This window comes from Heterodontus francisci, chromosome 26 (genome assembly GCF_036365525.1).
Source record: "Heterodontus francisci isolate sHetFra1 chromosome 26, sHetFra1.hap1, whole genome shotgun sequence".
In the NCBI taxonomy this organism is placed as follows: domain Eukaryota; kingdom Metazoa; phylum Chordata; class Chondrichthyes; order Heterodontiformes; family Heterodontidae; genus Heterodontus; species Heterodontus francisci.
Window position 1 is genome coordinate 60,218,061 of NC_090396.1, and position 15,984 is coordinate 60,234,044.

Consider the following 15,984-nt stretch of genomic DNA (forward strand, 5'->3'; position numbering starts at 1 on the left):
TAGCCCTCTGGAATTTGGGAATGCCAAAATTGTCACTCGTATTAAATTGAGACCTGTGTGTTAAAATTGCCTGAGCCTCATACTGGCGTCGTCGGAGGCGTTTGTTTGCCACTCACTCTGGTCAATTCCTGCTCCAAGTTAAAATCAGGGCTATTGAAAATTATGTTCATGGGAAAAAACTGCATGCCAGTTTTCTTTGATCAGTTTCCTTTCGTTAAAACAAATGGATTCGTTTTTAAGTAATACTTCTGAAGCAAAGTGGCATATGTCATTTTGACTTGAGTTTGTTATTTTGTATGGTATGAGGACAGTTAATCCTTCATCTTTAAAACCAGCAAAATATATCTAAATTATTATCATCTTTCTTTGACTATAGATAGATCTTGAAGAGATGACAGATTTGTCTGAGATGCGAGAAGAAATAATGTCTCAGGTGATAAACATAATGAAACAGGCTGAGGACTATGAGGAATCATTTGATAATTATTCATATTTGTGGGTGGATGATCGCAATGAATTTTTGGAAGAATTTCTGATATACGGGCGTGTGCTCACCCAGGAGGAAATAGAATCTTATGGTGAAGGAGGTGTCCCTTCAACTCCACCTACTCTCGAGCAGTTTAAAAATCAGGTAATTTTATGTTTCATGACATGCAATCTTTCAAAGTATACATAAATAAACGTGGAAATTACTGTAAGACAGAGCTACTGCCATGCGAATGTTTAACTTTTGGGTATCAAATTCCTTTTTCCATTTACTTTAAATGCATTAATATGGTTAAAATGTTAAATGGTAAGATTGTAATTACTGGGTATAGAGAATATTAAGTGGCTTGGAGTGTGTTACAAAGGTTTCGGATAAGTCAGTAGTTAAGACACAGTTGAAATATTATGTCCAGATTTGGACACCTTATTCTCGGAAGACATCAAGACCACATAGACAGAGCAGAAAGAAATTCAGTAAGATGATAGCAGGATGAGAGACTTTAGTTAAAAGAGAGACTAAAAAACTGGGACTCTTCATGAAGAAGAGATCAAATAGAGTGCTCAAAAAGTAATCTGAGAAATTTCCACTGCTTGGTGAGTTGGCAACTAGAGACTTTAAATTTAAGATCATCACCAAAGGAAAAAAGTGATAGGTTAAGAAAACGTTTTATTATACAGAGGATTGCTGAGACATAGAAGGCCCAACCAGAAATAATGATGGAAGCAGAACCCTTCATATTCTTTTTTAACGAGAAGTGGGTAAATACTTGAAAAAGAAAAACTTAAAAGTGAATGTGGAAATGGCAAAGCAACAGGATTATGCAGATAGCTCTTTCAGAAAGCCAGCATTGGTCCAATTGGCTAAACAGCATCCTTCTGAGCTGAAACATTCAAGATTACAACAATATTTTGTAATTTAGTTATAAGTTGTTCAGAGCAAAGTAAGTTTATGATGACATCGGCTTAATTTAGGGTACTTTTAAAATTCTGTGCTTTAGGTGGGGTATAGAATTTTGTATAACCAATGTTATCATCAAAATTTGAAGTTTAATTCAGCAGTCTTAGGTTTACGTCTAGTCCAGAATAATGGAATGAAAGTTTATGGCCGGGATTTTATTGCCCCCCGGGAGTGGGCTAGGAAGCAAGGGGCCGTAAAATCGAGTGGAAGGTGGGTTGCTGTGCCACTTAAGGGCTTCTTCCCACTGCTGTTGGGATTTTGCCAGTGGTGAACAGCTACTTTGTCATCTGAGGAGGTTGCTCAGTAATATCTGGCGGCCTCCTTGAAGGCTGGGGGTGCCTTCCTAATTGGGTAACTTGTGCCTCAAGGAGGACTATCCCCCAGCAGCACGGGCTGCCCCCACTAAAACTAAACCTTCTCCCTTGCTCACCGACCCAGACCCCCCTTGCTGGGGCACGCTCATTGTCCTCGGCAAAGCCCGAACCCCACTTACCTCTTTGGAGGCTGGCAACCATCATTCCTCTTCTTGCAGGGTGCAGTCCCAGCAGTGGCCACAGCTCCCAGTGCCGCTGCCGGGACTGAAGAATTGCCGGCCCTCTGATTGGCTGGCAGCATTTGGAGGCAGGACTTCCTGCCTCAGAGGGATGGAAGCCCCGCCGTCTTCCAGTTAAGGGCCTGAGCCACACAACATAGCAGTGTGGCTTCCAGGGCCAATGGAGGCGGGCTCACCCCTGGCATTTTAGTCAGTGGGTGGGGCTACCCACTCCTCGTGAAACTCTGGTTTATATATACCAGTCAGTTTTTCAACCCATGTATCAGTTTTGTTAGAATTTCACAAGAAAAAAGACTTAGGTGGTAACAACAGAAGTAATTTTGTCATTTTGAGGGCAGAACTAAAATTCAGTAGCATCATCAGATGTTATTTCTCCCACTGTTGGCTGTGCACATAATTGAGATGCAAATATCACTGCTTTCCAAGAAATACAGGCTTGTTTATTTAGAGTTTATCCCCAAATAAGATTACATAGAATTACTTAGAATACACACATAGCACAGAAACAGGCCATTCAGTCCAACCAGTCCATGCCAGTGTTTATGCTCCGCTCAAGCCTCCTCCCAACTTCCCTCATCTCTTACTATTTTTATTACTTTTGGCTATCCCTCGCTGGCGAGGATGATTGTCTTCCGTGAGTCCGAAGATAGCTGATGAGGCCGATTTGGGATCTACAGACTTTATGGCACGTAAGGCATTTGTTGTCATGTGGGATGTCTGGTTGTATTATTAATTCCACAAACTCTGCCTCCATCTGGTTCGGTCCAGGGCACTGATCTCCCAGGAGTTGATGTCAATGTTGCATTTCTACATGTTGGCTCTCAGCACATCCTTGAAGCGCTTCCTCTACCCTGCCTGAGGTGCGTCTGCTCTGCCTGAGCTGGGAGAAGAAGACCTGCTTTGGGAGCCTGGTATCTGACATCTGAACTTTGTGAGCAGCCCAACAAAGCTGATGGCAGATAATCATAGCCTTGATGATTGTGCTGCCTGCTTATGAGAGGACACTGATGTTGATTCGCCTGTCCTCCTACTTGATATGTAGGATCTTCCGCAGGCAGCATTGATGATGTGACTCCAGTGCTTTGAGGTGCCTCCTATACGTTGTTCATGTTTCAGCCCCGTACTGTAAGGTAGGGATCACAACTGCATGGTAGACCATGAGCTTGGTTTCAGTTTTGATGTTGTGACCTTCAAACACTTGCTTCCTCAGGTAGCCAAAGTCTGCATCAGCAGCTTTCAGGTGATGCTGGATTTCTTAGTCAATGTCAGCCTTCTGTGAAAGATAACTTCCAAGGTACTGGAAGTGTTCCACAATTTCCAGGCACTCATTATGAATCCGAATGAATGGGGCTGGGGGGTGGGGGTGCATTTGGAGCTTGCTGATGGAGGACTCTGGTCTTCTGAATGTTGAATGTAAGTCCCATCTTCTCATATGCCTCAGTAAATACGTCAACAATTCTCTGAAGATCTGTTCCCGATACTGCACTTACTGCAGCATCGTCAATGTGTTGGAGCTCAATGACTGAAGTTGGGGTGGTCTTTGTTTTTGTTTGGAGTCGTCTGAGATTAAATGGTTTACTGTCCATTTGATAAATAAGCTGCACTCCAGCAGGGAACTTGTCTGTAGTCAGACGGAGCGTGGCAGCTAGGAAAATCGAAAAAAGAGTTCGGGCGATGACACGCACAACCTTGTTTGACTCCTGTCTTAACCTCAAAGGGGACTGTAATGGATCCGTCGCTAAGAATCATCATGAAGCAGGTGAAGGATGGTGACGAATTTTGGAGGACACATACTTCAACAGAATCTTCCAGAATGCCTCACGATTTACAGAGTAGAAGACGTTTGTCAAGTGAAAAAATCCTATGTAGAGAGGTTGATGTTGTTTGCGACCTTTTTCGTGTAGTTGACGAAAATCATGTCAGCAGTGCCAATTGATGGCCTAAACTCACATTGAGATTCAGGAGTAGCTCTTCAGCCAGTGTAAATGAGTCGTTTCAGAAGGGTTCTTGTAATAATCTTACCTGCAATGGAGAGCAGGGAGATGCCGCTGTAATTTCCACAGTTGGATTTGTCTCCTTTCTTTAAGATTGTCACGCTCATGGCGTCTTTGAGATCATTTGGGACTTACTCTTCATTCCAGATCTGTAGGATGAGGGCATGGAGGTGTAATGTTAGTACCTCTCCTCTGTGCTTAAAGATTTCAGCGGGGATTCCATCACCTCCTGCCGCTTTGTTGTTCTTCATTTGTGTGATGGCTTTCATCACCTCCATTGGCGTTGGCAGAGTTCCAAGCTCGTCTTTAACTGGACATTGTGAGATAGAGTTGACAACACTCTCGTCAACAATGGATTCTTGATTAAAAAGGTCTTCAAAATGCTTCCTGCAACAGGTATTGACATCTTCCCTTTCCTTTATCAGCTCTTCCCCCATCCTTAGGCCACAAAGCAGCTGGTCCTTGAGTACTTGGCCATGAATGGTCTTTGTGGCAGTGAAGAAGCCACGGATATCATTCATGTCAGTGAGATGTTGAATTTCCTATCCCTTGTCTGCCCGCCACCTGTTCGTCATGTTGCAGGACGAGCCCTCTGCTGGACTGCAGTTTATTTATCGAATGGATGGTAAACTATTTAATTCCTTATCTACCTCTGTCAGTATAATCCTCTATTCCTTTCTCCCTCTTATGCTTATCTAACCTCTCCTTAAATGCGTCTCCGCTACTCACCTCAATAGCTTTCTGTAGCTGCAAGTTTCACATTCTCACCACTTTCTGGGTGAAGAAGTTTCTTTTGAATTCTCTGTTTGATTTCTTGGTGACAATCTTTTATTGTTGGCCTCTAATTTTCCTTTCTCACAAGTAGAAGCAATCTCTATCTACTCTTATCAAAATCTTTCATAATTTAAATAACCTGTTATCTGTAACAAATAAGGTACCAAAATGTATCTTTAAAATAACTATTTATTTACCTGAAAGGAACTTTCTGGGACATGGTGGAATGTTATGTGAAAGCTTAGTCTCAAAACTGTGTGGATCACAACGCCAGCTGTTATTCTAGGATTGTGTCTACAGCACAGACCCTGCCAACACTTGTAAGGTCTGAGAGGGCTTGTCTTTTTTTTTATTCTTTCATGGGATGTGGGCTTCGCTGGGTAGGCCAGCATTTGTTGCCCATCCCTAATTGCCCTTGAGAAGGTTGTGATGAGCCGCCTCCTTGAATCGCTGCAGTCCATCTGGTGCAGGTACTGCAACAGTGCTGTTAGGAAGGAAGTTCCAGGATTTTGATCCAGCAACAGTGAAGGAACAACGATATAATTAAAGTTGCGATGGTTTGTGGCTTGGAGGGAAACTTGCAGGTGGTGGTGCTCCCATACGTCTGCTGCCCTTGTGCTTCTAGGTGTAGAGTCCGTGGGCTTGGAAGGTGCTGTCGAAGGAGTCTTGGTGAGTTGCTACAGTGCAGCTTGTAGATGGTACACACTGCTGCTACTGTGTGTCAGTGGTGGAGGGAGTGAATGTTTTAAATTTGTGGATGGGGTGCCGATCAATCGGGCTGCTTTGTCTTGGATGGTGTTGAGCTTCTTGAGTATTGTTGGAGCTGCGCTCACCCAGCCAAGTGGAAAGTATTCCATCACACTCCTGACTTAAGCCTTGTGGATGATGGACAGGCTTTGGGGAGTCAGGAGGTGAGTTATTCCCCTCAGAATTCCCAGTATCTGATCTGCTGTTGTAGCCACAGTATTTATATGGCTGGTCCAGTTCAGTTTCTGGTCAATGGTAACCTTCAGGATGTTGATAGTGGGGGAATCAATTATGGTAATGTCATTCAATGTCAAGGAAAGGTGGTTAAACTCTCTTGTTGGAGATGTTCATTGCCTGGCACTTGAGTGGCGTGAATGCCACCTATCAGCCCAAGCTTGAATATTGTCCAGGTTTCACTGCATATGGGCATGTACTGTTTCAGTATCTGAGGAGTTGCGAATGGTACTGAAAATTGTGCAATCATCAGCGAACATCCCCTCTTCTGACCTTATGACGGAGGAAAGGTCATTGATGAAGCAGGTGAAGATGATTCGGCCTAGGTCTCTACCCTGATCGGACTGCATGACTACAAGCATATTCCAGGCAACTGCCAACCTCATGCTGGTGGAAACTCTTATGCCTGGCCATCGTTAGGGTAGGTATGTCTGGTTATTCAATGATTTATCTCCATTTGGCCTCTGTCCATAATTTAAAAAACGTTTTATTCTCGTTGCTTTCCTGGTGTGGATTCGTCCTGCCACCCCCACCCCTCATAAAACCTATTTCTACCCTTCTGGAAGGTGCTACATCTCAATTTAGTGGGATACTGGATCCCTTATAGTGGAGGCATGACTACAGTGCTCACATGCTCCATCAGTAATTATGAAATTCACCACTGTTACAAAACATTTTATTCCCTTTCCAACAGAAGTCATTAAGTGTAGCTGTATTTGAGTTGTCAGCATTTTAGGGCTGTATCATGAGAGGAAAGGGTGCTGTTGCTGACTGCACTGCTTTGGTGTAGGGGCAGAAAGGGAATGCTAGCATTAACTGATGGTGTGGCGAATAGTTGCAGCAATAAAGAGAAGAGTGGAAGGGGTAAGACAGAGAAAGAATCCTAACATGACCTGAATTGGGAAAGAAATAGTGACAGCCTAAATAGGCCAGGGAAAGCAAGGGTTCCTGTTTGAATTTAGTTAGTGGCTGAAAAGTGGAATAGGTTGAATTAAAGAGGTAGAGGTAGTGGAGTGTCAGTTTGATTCGGGGGAGGTAGAAGAAAATTGCAGGTTGAATTGAGTGGGTCAAAGGATAAGACGGTCAGTGTGAGCTGGAGGGGTTGGAGGAGGAAACTGTTTGTTTCTGTGAAAGGGTGGGGAGCTGGATGGACGAACTGGATAGGAATTTCATTGCAGATACTCCTGCTCCTTTTTGCTGGAAATGCCATTTACACAGATAAATGTGTTCTGCACCACTTTTCCAGTGAATTTACGGCAGCAAAGCTGGAGCAGCTCTGAGGAAATTCCCAGTCCTCATCTCTGTGAACTGGGTCCAGAGGTGTGGTAGAGCACAATTGTGAAATAGGTGGAGGGGGTTGGATGTAGATGAGTAATTGTTGGGGGTGATCTTTTTGAAAGTAATGGTCTTGGATGTTGGAAATCAAAATATCACTGAAAAATATAATCTGAAAAAATTAATCAATCAATCATGAAGTATAAACATGCTTAATTTTTAACGAAAAGATCAAACATTTTCAATATTTGGATTTCCTCCTTCAATTTAAGTAAAGGAATGTTGGGTTGATTTGTAGCTTAATTTACAAAGCTCATGTAACTGCTTATTTTCATGTTGTGGAATTATAATCAATGAGAATCTTAGGTTGTCATCTTTTGGTGTTATTTGCCAGCTTTTGCTAGTTTCCTAGATTGACATGTATGCAGTTCCAGGTAGGCATGTACTGATAGCACAACGCATCCTTAATTTAGTATTGGGTAAAGTAAGCAGTAATTTTTCTGATGAATCACCTTTGACACACCAGGAGTGCATCTGACCCGAGAGGAAGGAAAGGTAACAAGTGAGACCTGGGTCAAAGATGACAAAAGATTTTCATCGTTTGAAAAAGAATTCCTGTTTTAATCACCGCTGTTGATGCTCATCTGAGGAGTTCAGTAACCATGGTCGGGATTTTATAGGGCCCTAGGGAGTGTGCGGGGAGGCGGGAGGCGCGTAAAATCAAGTGGGATGACGGGTGGTGTGCCCATTTCCCTCCAATTGCCGCTGTCACTTTAGCAATTAATGGCCACTGAAGGGCCTCTTTCTGCCCAGCAGCGGGCAGGCACTTCACCAAGTGGTGAGGTCCCCTGGCAGCCTCCTTCCGTGACTGGCTGAGGTGGGGTTGCCCCTGACTTTCCAGCCAGTTGAGAGGGCTACCACCATCCTGTGAAATCCCAACCCCTAAGGAGTAATGAGGATAGCTTTAAAAGAAATAACTAAATAAGAGGATAAATATTATCCAATCCATTTTGGACTGCTTGTGCGTGCCCACTGGGAACTTGATAGAGACTGCAGATGATCATTTTACAACTTAGTTTGAATTTTTATTTAAATCCAAGAAGTGAAATAACAAAGTGCACGCCATTATGCCACTTAATGCCCCGGTGACTTTATATAAGTTAATAAATATAGAGGCGAGGAAATTCTATCAAGCTACTTCTGTTCCACTGCTGTTATTTTGCCATAATTCTGGTGGAAATTCCAAAAATGTACAAGATGGGTTTTTGCTACACTGCTAGTGAAGTAATGCCAGTAGACCAGGAACAGCTACAAGGCATTTCTTGCCCTGAGTCTTTAGCCCAAGATGATAGGGAAGAAATTCATTCGCAGAGCGCCACTTCTAGTGATGATATCATTGAAGAACACCATGTGTGCTGCACAGGTGGCGGCCCATGGAGCTGCCTGCCCCTGGGGAATCAGTATGTCTGTGTAGAATGGCTAGAAGTGGTGCTATACGAAAAAATTTCTTTTCTGATGTGTCTTAAAATATATAATTTATTTTTAATTAATGCACTTTATTCACATTTTTAGCATGTATTTGATCTGAAGATGGTTTATAAATAGATATATTGAATATGTTTTCTTTAGATTGACTCCTACGAACAATTATATGAAGAAGTATTAAAGTTTGAGCCTGTAAAACTATTAGATTCTTGGTTTAAAATTGATTCCAGACCTTTCAGGCAGGCACTTCTGAACCTCATCAAACGCTGGAGCCTTTTGTTCAAACAGTACCTTATTAATCATGTGACTGACAGGTAATACTAAGCACCATAGATAATTGGGCTGCATTATGCGAAATGTAATATTAAGTGGATCATTCACTGGTGTCAATTCAGTGTTTTATTTCTACAATTAATATGGGAATCCCTGCTTTATGTGGATTTTGTATTCATATGTTTCTGTAACATGAGGATGCTTTAACGCTACTTTAATGACTTTTGAGTGACTGTTTATCTTGACGGTGATGACTGACTGTCACCTCAAATTCCATTAACAGAGATTGACTTCAAGTATCGGGCTACCTCACTTTCATAGAATCTATGAAAAAAGTCTGAATATTTCCATGGTTCTGTATAAATTGTGTCGAGGATCTGCTCTTATCTCTTCAGTTCTATACAACAGATCAGTTTTTGCAAAATGATTGAACAGTGGAGACAAAGTAGTAGTTCTGGTTGTCCAATCACATTATGAGATTAAATTTGTGTGATGGAATAGCTCTTCCTTCAAACTGTAAAGTCTTAATTTTTTATATATATCCAATATACGTATATTTGACTGACACCCTAAACAGGTATGAAGCCAATGGAACAGCCTCTTCATCCCCGAATCACGTTGGCTTGAGGTCCAATCCATTCATTTATGCAAACAAATGCCCATCTGCAGCTTGCCAATTGGGCTAGGTAGGAAATCAGTCTGCAGGATAGGGGAGGCAACTCCCATCGGTATTACTTACTGTCCTTCCTAACAGTGGCATCTGCAAATGTGGATATATAACTCTCTAGTCCTCATCAAACTCACTAATATATGGTGAATGTAAGATGAGGGTGTTCTTACTTATAAGTTATCCTCAAAATAACAGGGTCCCCATCATTACAGTAGATATACACAGATTTATTAAGTATTTGATAACTTGTGTATTGCTGAAAACAGAGACATTTTGTCGAAGCCTTTTGTCTTACACTCATCAGAACAATTCACAAGAATACCAATGTAACGGAAAACAACAAAGTTTATACTGTTTGAGAAGAGAGTGCTGATTGGTTGGCAAGTGAACTCTGGTAGAGGTGTTGCCATGGAGAATGCACCAGTTTACGGTGACTGACATTTAACTGCTGAGCTTTGTTTGAAATTTACACCAGGCAGCTTGACTCTGGTCAAGGCATTGCCCTGAGGAATGAACCAGCGAATGGCTGTCACGTATTTTGTTTCGCTGAAACAGGCGCAATGTGTGTACATGTTCTTTCTGTCTGCAAAGAACAGGGCCCTGTGTATTAATATATGTAGCTTGCGGTATGCGCAAATGCACCATACTGCGAGCCCGACTGATGCTCTTAAATTGGTTGTCAGCGTAATTCTTAGCACTGAGGATTATTTAGCAAATTTGTCCAATTGCAGAATCATATCTAATGTTGGCCACTGTGTTTTGAGTTTTGCAAGCACGGGCTGGTTGGGTATGGTCTGTACCTTTCCCGTTGCAAACAGCGGAACACAGTTTAAAAATAATGAGCTGTGTCAACAGAAAAGCAGCTATGGTCTTTCCTTCCTAAAGAGGCAGGTCTGCGGAAAACAAACATGTCTAAAAAAGGGAAAAGAAAGCTGTGCCTGTAAAGCAGAGAGCCTGTAAAAGAAGTGTGCCTGTGAAAAAGAAAACCTGTGAAAATCCTATATTTATAGAGAAGCAGAATCATTAAGAAAATGGCATTCAAATGTCCAATTATGGATTGGAAGGTGCGGATATAGCATCTGAGTTTAAACTGTTTCGACAACAGATGGATCTGTGTTTCCTGTATCAAGATGTGAACGAACCAGGGAAAGAAGCTGTAAAAATCAAGTTTGCACTGGGCAACGAGGGCCTGCAATAGATCAATACATCAAGATTGTCAGCTGAGGATAAGAAGCACCTTAGCTAGCTATTGGCATTCTTGGAAGATCAACTCAAGATAGAGGTCAATTTCTGAGTCCAGAGGCTTGAGCTTGTGACCTACCGGCAAAAGTAAGATGAGTCTATTGAACAGTTTGTTGCAAGGTGCCGACACAAAGTTCAAGAATATGACTTCGCAGATATCGAATTGTCAGAATGGGTTATAGAACTAGTAATCACATCTGCCCCACCAGATCTGTTAGCAAAAAAGAAAGGGCACACCATAGATACACTACTTAGTGATGGAAGGAAGTTTGAAGCCATCATGGCTCAACGCGAACAGTTACAAGCATTGGGGGTGGCTACGGCAATTGGTATGGTAACCAAGGCTCCGAAATCAGCTGGGCCTCGTGGCAAATGTGGCCTGATGCACCCAATTTGCAGTTGTTCGTGTACCAGGACCCATGCAAAGCCTGTGGCATGTGAGGACGTTGGGCAAGGCAGTGCAGAAGGTCGAGCTCAGATACGGCACGCAGGAATAGTGGCAGATCACATGCAGAGAGAACATTTGCAAGACAGAATGGCAAATGCAATAAAAGGTATGAGGGGAGGCGGTGGTAATGTCACTGGACTAGTAATCCAGAGCCCAGGCTAATGCTCTGGGGACATGTGTTCGAATCCCACAATGGCAGTTGATGAAATTTTAATTCAATTAATAAATCTGGAATTAGAAGCTAGTCTAATTAAAAGCTAGTCTAATGGTGACCGTGAAACCATTGTCGATTGTTGTAAAAACCCATCTGGTTCACTAAAGTCGTTTAGGTAAGGAAATCTGCTGTCCTTACCTGGTCTGGTCTACATGTGACTCCAGACCCACAGCAGTGTGGTTCACTCTTAAATGCCCTCTGAAATGGCTTAGCAAGCCATTCATTTCAACAGCAATTAGGGATGGGCAATAAATGCTGGCTTAGCCAGCGACGCCCACGTCCCACAAAAAAATGAATTTCAAAAAATTGATCTCCCAATAGTAACTTGCATTTGTATGATACCTTTGGGTTTTGAACTGTGTCCTGCTGAGTCTGGTGAGAAGGAGTTTTAAGGGTTAATTTCTATCTAAAGTCTAGTTTTTTTTCTTCAGTTTAGCAGTTAACTAAAAATTACTCCTTGGGTTAAGAGAAGTTAAGTTTTATTCCGGCCTTTTTATTTATTTCTGCCTGGGAACAGCTGCAGCTAGTTACTTAGGAGCTGGCTTAAACTGGTTTTCAAAAGCTTGAATCAGTTGTTTTTCAGAAAGTATAAAAACAGGGCTGTCTCGGTGCTGCTGCGTTTGTGCTGAGTTCTGCTTTGAGTGCACAGAGTGTAAAGTGAGAGTTTAGTGAGGGAGTTCAGTGAGGGAGGGGCTCCTTTCTTTCTTTTATCTTTTTTCAGCCGCCAGTAGCTGGCTGTTACTTCAGTGCAGGGGAAGAAGCTAATTGGTGAGTAATTGGTAAGTTATTCTACTTATTCTAATTATAATAAATAGGTTTTAAAGTTACGGTATGGCAGGTCAGCTCAGCCAAGTGGAATCTACATCCGACAGTATGTGGGAAGTCATGGACGCACCATGTGTCCCAGATGAACACATCTACAGGAAGTGTCACCGGCTGCAGAAGATTGAGCTCCGGGTTTCGGAACTCGAACGGCAGCTGGAGTCACTGTTTTGCATCCGCGAGGCAGAGGACTAGGTGCTTAGGGAGGTGGTCACACCACAGGTAGGAGCATGCAGGCAGGGAGGGAATGGGTGACCGCTGGACAGTCTAAGAGAACCAGGCAGACACTGCAGGAGTCCCCTCAGTCTATCTTGCTTGCTAATCAGTTTTCCATTTTCAATACTGGTGAGGGCGATGGTTCCACAGGAGAGTGCAGCCAGAGCAAAGTCTGTGGCACCATGGGTGGCTCAGCTGCACAGGAGGGGACGAAGAAGAGTGGAAGAGTAATCGGGGAATCGATAGTCAGGGGATCCGACAGGTGTTTCTGCAGAGTAAACATTATTCCAGGATGGTGTGTTGCCTCCCTGGTACCAGGGTCAAGGATGTCACGGAGTGGCAGCAAGACATCCTTCTAGGGGAGGGTGAACAGCCAGAGGTTGTGGTCCACATTGGTACCAATGCCATAGGTAGGAAGTGGGATGAGGTCCTGAAAGCAGATTTTAGGGAGTTAGGAAGGAAATTAAAAAGCAGGACTCCAAGAGCAGTAATCTCAGGATTACTCCCAGTGCCATGTGCAAGTGAGCATAGGAATAGGAGGGTTGATCGAATGACTACGTGGCTGGAGAATTGTAGGAGGGAGAGCATCAGATTTCTGAGGCATTGGTACTGATGCTGGGGTAGGTGGGACCTGTACAAGATGGATGGGCTACACCTTAACAGGACTGGAACTAATAACCTCGAAGGGAAATTTGTTAGTGCGGTTGGGGAAGGTTTAAACTAACTTGTCAAGGGGATGAGAACCTGAGGGATAGCTCAAATTGGAAGGAAGTCAAGCTGGTAACAGGAGGTAGAAAGTAGAAAGCAACATTAGAAGTAAGGCAAAACAAGAAGTAAAGCGACAATAGAAGGCAGGCGAAAACAAAGGCAAGCATCAACTAGGCTTAGAATGCAAAATAATGTCAAGAAGACAAGGTTAAGGAACACTACCTGAATGCACACAACAAGGGAGATGATGTAAAGGCAAAAATACAGGTAAATGGATATGATCTAATTGTCATTACAGAAACGTGGCGACAGGGTGATCAAGACAAGGAACTGAATATTCAAGGATATTCAACATTTAGGAAGGACAGGCAAAAAGGAAAAGGAGATGGTGTTGCACTGATAATAAGGGATGGGATCAGTACATTAGTCAGGGAGGTTCTCAGGTTGGAAGAACAAAATGTGGAATCTGTTTGGGTGGAGCTAAGAAACAGCAAGGGGCAGCAAACATTGGTAGGAGTTGTTTATGGGCCACCAAACAGTAGTGGCAGTGTGGGGCATGGTAGTAATCAGGAGATTAGAGAAGCATGTAGCATGGGTAATACTGTAATCATGGGTGACCTCGATCTGCATATAGAATGGGTAAACCTAATGAGCACTAATGCTGCAGAGGACAAATTTCTGGAGTGTGTTAGGGATGGTTTTCTAGAGCAGTATGCTGAGGAACCAATTAGAGAACAGGATATTTTAGATCTAGTATTATGTGATGAGAAAGGGCTAATTAATAATCTTATTATAAAAGAACCTTTAGGGATGAGTGATCATAATATGATAGAATTTTACGTTATGTTTGAAAGTGAGATAATTCAATCTGAAGCCAGGGTGTTAAATTTGAACAAAGGAAATGATGAAGGTGTGAGGCACAAATTGGCTGAGGTGGATTGGGAAAATACATTAAAAGGTATGACAGACATAGGCAATGGATAGTCTTTAAAGAATTATTACATAGTTTACAGCAACTATACATTCCTTCAAGGCACAAAAACCCCAAAAGTAAAGACAGTCAACTGTAGATAAGAAAGGAAGTTAAGGATTGTATAAAATTAAAAGAAAAGACCTATCAAGTTGCCAGAAATAGTAGTAAACCTGAGGATTGGGAAGATTTTAGAATACAGCAAGGAGGACCAAGAAACTGATAAAGAAAGGGAGAATAAAATATGAATGTAGACTAGCAAAAAACATAAAACGGACTGTAAAAGCTTCTATAGGTACGTAGAAAGGAAACGTTTGGCTACGACAAATGTGGGTTCATTACAGGTAGAGTTAGGAGAATTTATAATGGGGAATAGAGAAATGGCAGAGAAGCTAAATGATTACTGTCTTCACTGAGGAAGGTACAAGAAATCTCCCAGAATTAGAGATCCAATGAACTAGGGAGAATGAGGAATTGAAGGAAATTATTATTAGTAGGAAGGTTGTATTGGAGAAATTAATGGGGCTGAAGGTTGCTAAGTCCCCAGGACCTGATATTCTACATCCCAGAGTGTTGAAAGAGGTAGTTATGGAGATAGTGGATGGATTGGTGATCATCTTCCAAAATTCTATGGATTCTGGAAAGGTTCCTGCAGATTGGAAGGTAGCAAATGTCACCCCACTATTTAGGAAGGGAAGGAGAGAGAAAACAGGGAACGTCAGTCCTGTTAGCCTTACATCAGTCATTGGGAAAATGCTAGAATCTATTCTCTAGAATGTGATAAATGGACACTTTGATAAGAATTATCTGATTCGGCATAGTCAACATGGATTTATGAATGGGAAATCATGTTTGACAAACCTGTTGGAGTTTTTTTGAGGATGTTACTAACAAAATCGATAAAGGGGAGTCAGTGGACGTAGTATACTTGGATTTTCAGAAGGCTTTTGATAAACTCCCCCACAAGAGGTTGGTGAGCAAAATTGAAGCACATGGGAGAGGAGGTAATATACTTGCATGGATTAAGGATTGGTTCACAGGCAGAAAACAGAGAGTAGGAATAAATGGGTCATTCTCACGTTGGGAGGCTGTGACTATTGGGGTACCACAAGGATCAGTTCTTGGGCCCCAGCTGTTCATAATATATATCAATGATTTGGATGTGGGGACCAAATGTGATATTTCCTAGTTCGCGGATGACATAAAACTAGGTGGGAATGTGTGTTGTGAGGAAGATACAAAGCGGCTTCAAGGGGATTTGGACAAACTTAGTGAGTGGGCCAAAACATGGCAGATGGATTATAATGTGGAAAAATGTAAGGTTATCCACTTTGGTAGGCGGAATAGATGTGAAGAGTATTTCTTAAATGGTAAGAGATTAGAAAGTGTAGCTGTACAAAGGAACCTGGGTGTCCTCATCAATAAGTCACTGAAAGCTAATATGCTGGTGCAGCAAGCAATTAGGAAGGCTAATGGTATGTTAGTCTTTATCGCAAGAGGATTTGAGTACAGGTGGAGTGAAGCTTTTCTTCAATTATGTAGAACCTTGGTTAAACCGCACCTGGAGTACTGTGTGCAGTTTTGATCCCCTTACCTTAGGAAGGATATTATTGCCATAGAGGGAGTGCAATGAAGGTTCACCAGACTTGTTCCTGGGATGGTGGGACTGTCCCATGAAGAGAAATTGAGGAAACTGGGCCTGTATTCTCTAGAGTTTCAAAGAATGAGAGGTGATCGCATTGAAACTTACACAATACTTAAAGGGATAGACATGGTAGATGCATGTAAGATGTGTCCCCTGGTTGGGGAATCTTGAACCAGGGGACACAATTTCAAAATAAGGTGGAAGGCACTTAGAGGTGAGGAGAAATTTCTTTACTCAGAGGGTTCTGAATCTTTGGAATTCTTTACCCCA

The 15,984-nt window shown here is 42.4% G+C and overlaps 1 protein-coding gene across 1 annotated transcript in view; it reads left to right on the forward strand.

Annotated features, from left to right (window-relative positions):
• Positions 1-15,984, forward strand: part of LOC137384384 (dynein axonemal heavy chain 17-like) — a 1,056,876-nt gene that overhangs the window by 266,589 nt on the left and 774,303 nt on the right. The window contains exons 20-21 of the mRNA XM_068058353.1: positions 377-631; positions 8,651-8,820. Coding sequence (XP_067914454.1) covers positions 377-631; positions 8,651-8,820 — 425 coding nt within the window. The remainder of the gene's footprint in view (positions 1-376; positions 632-8,650; positions 8,821-15,984) is intronic.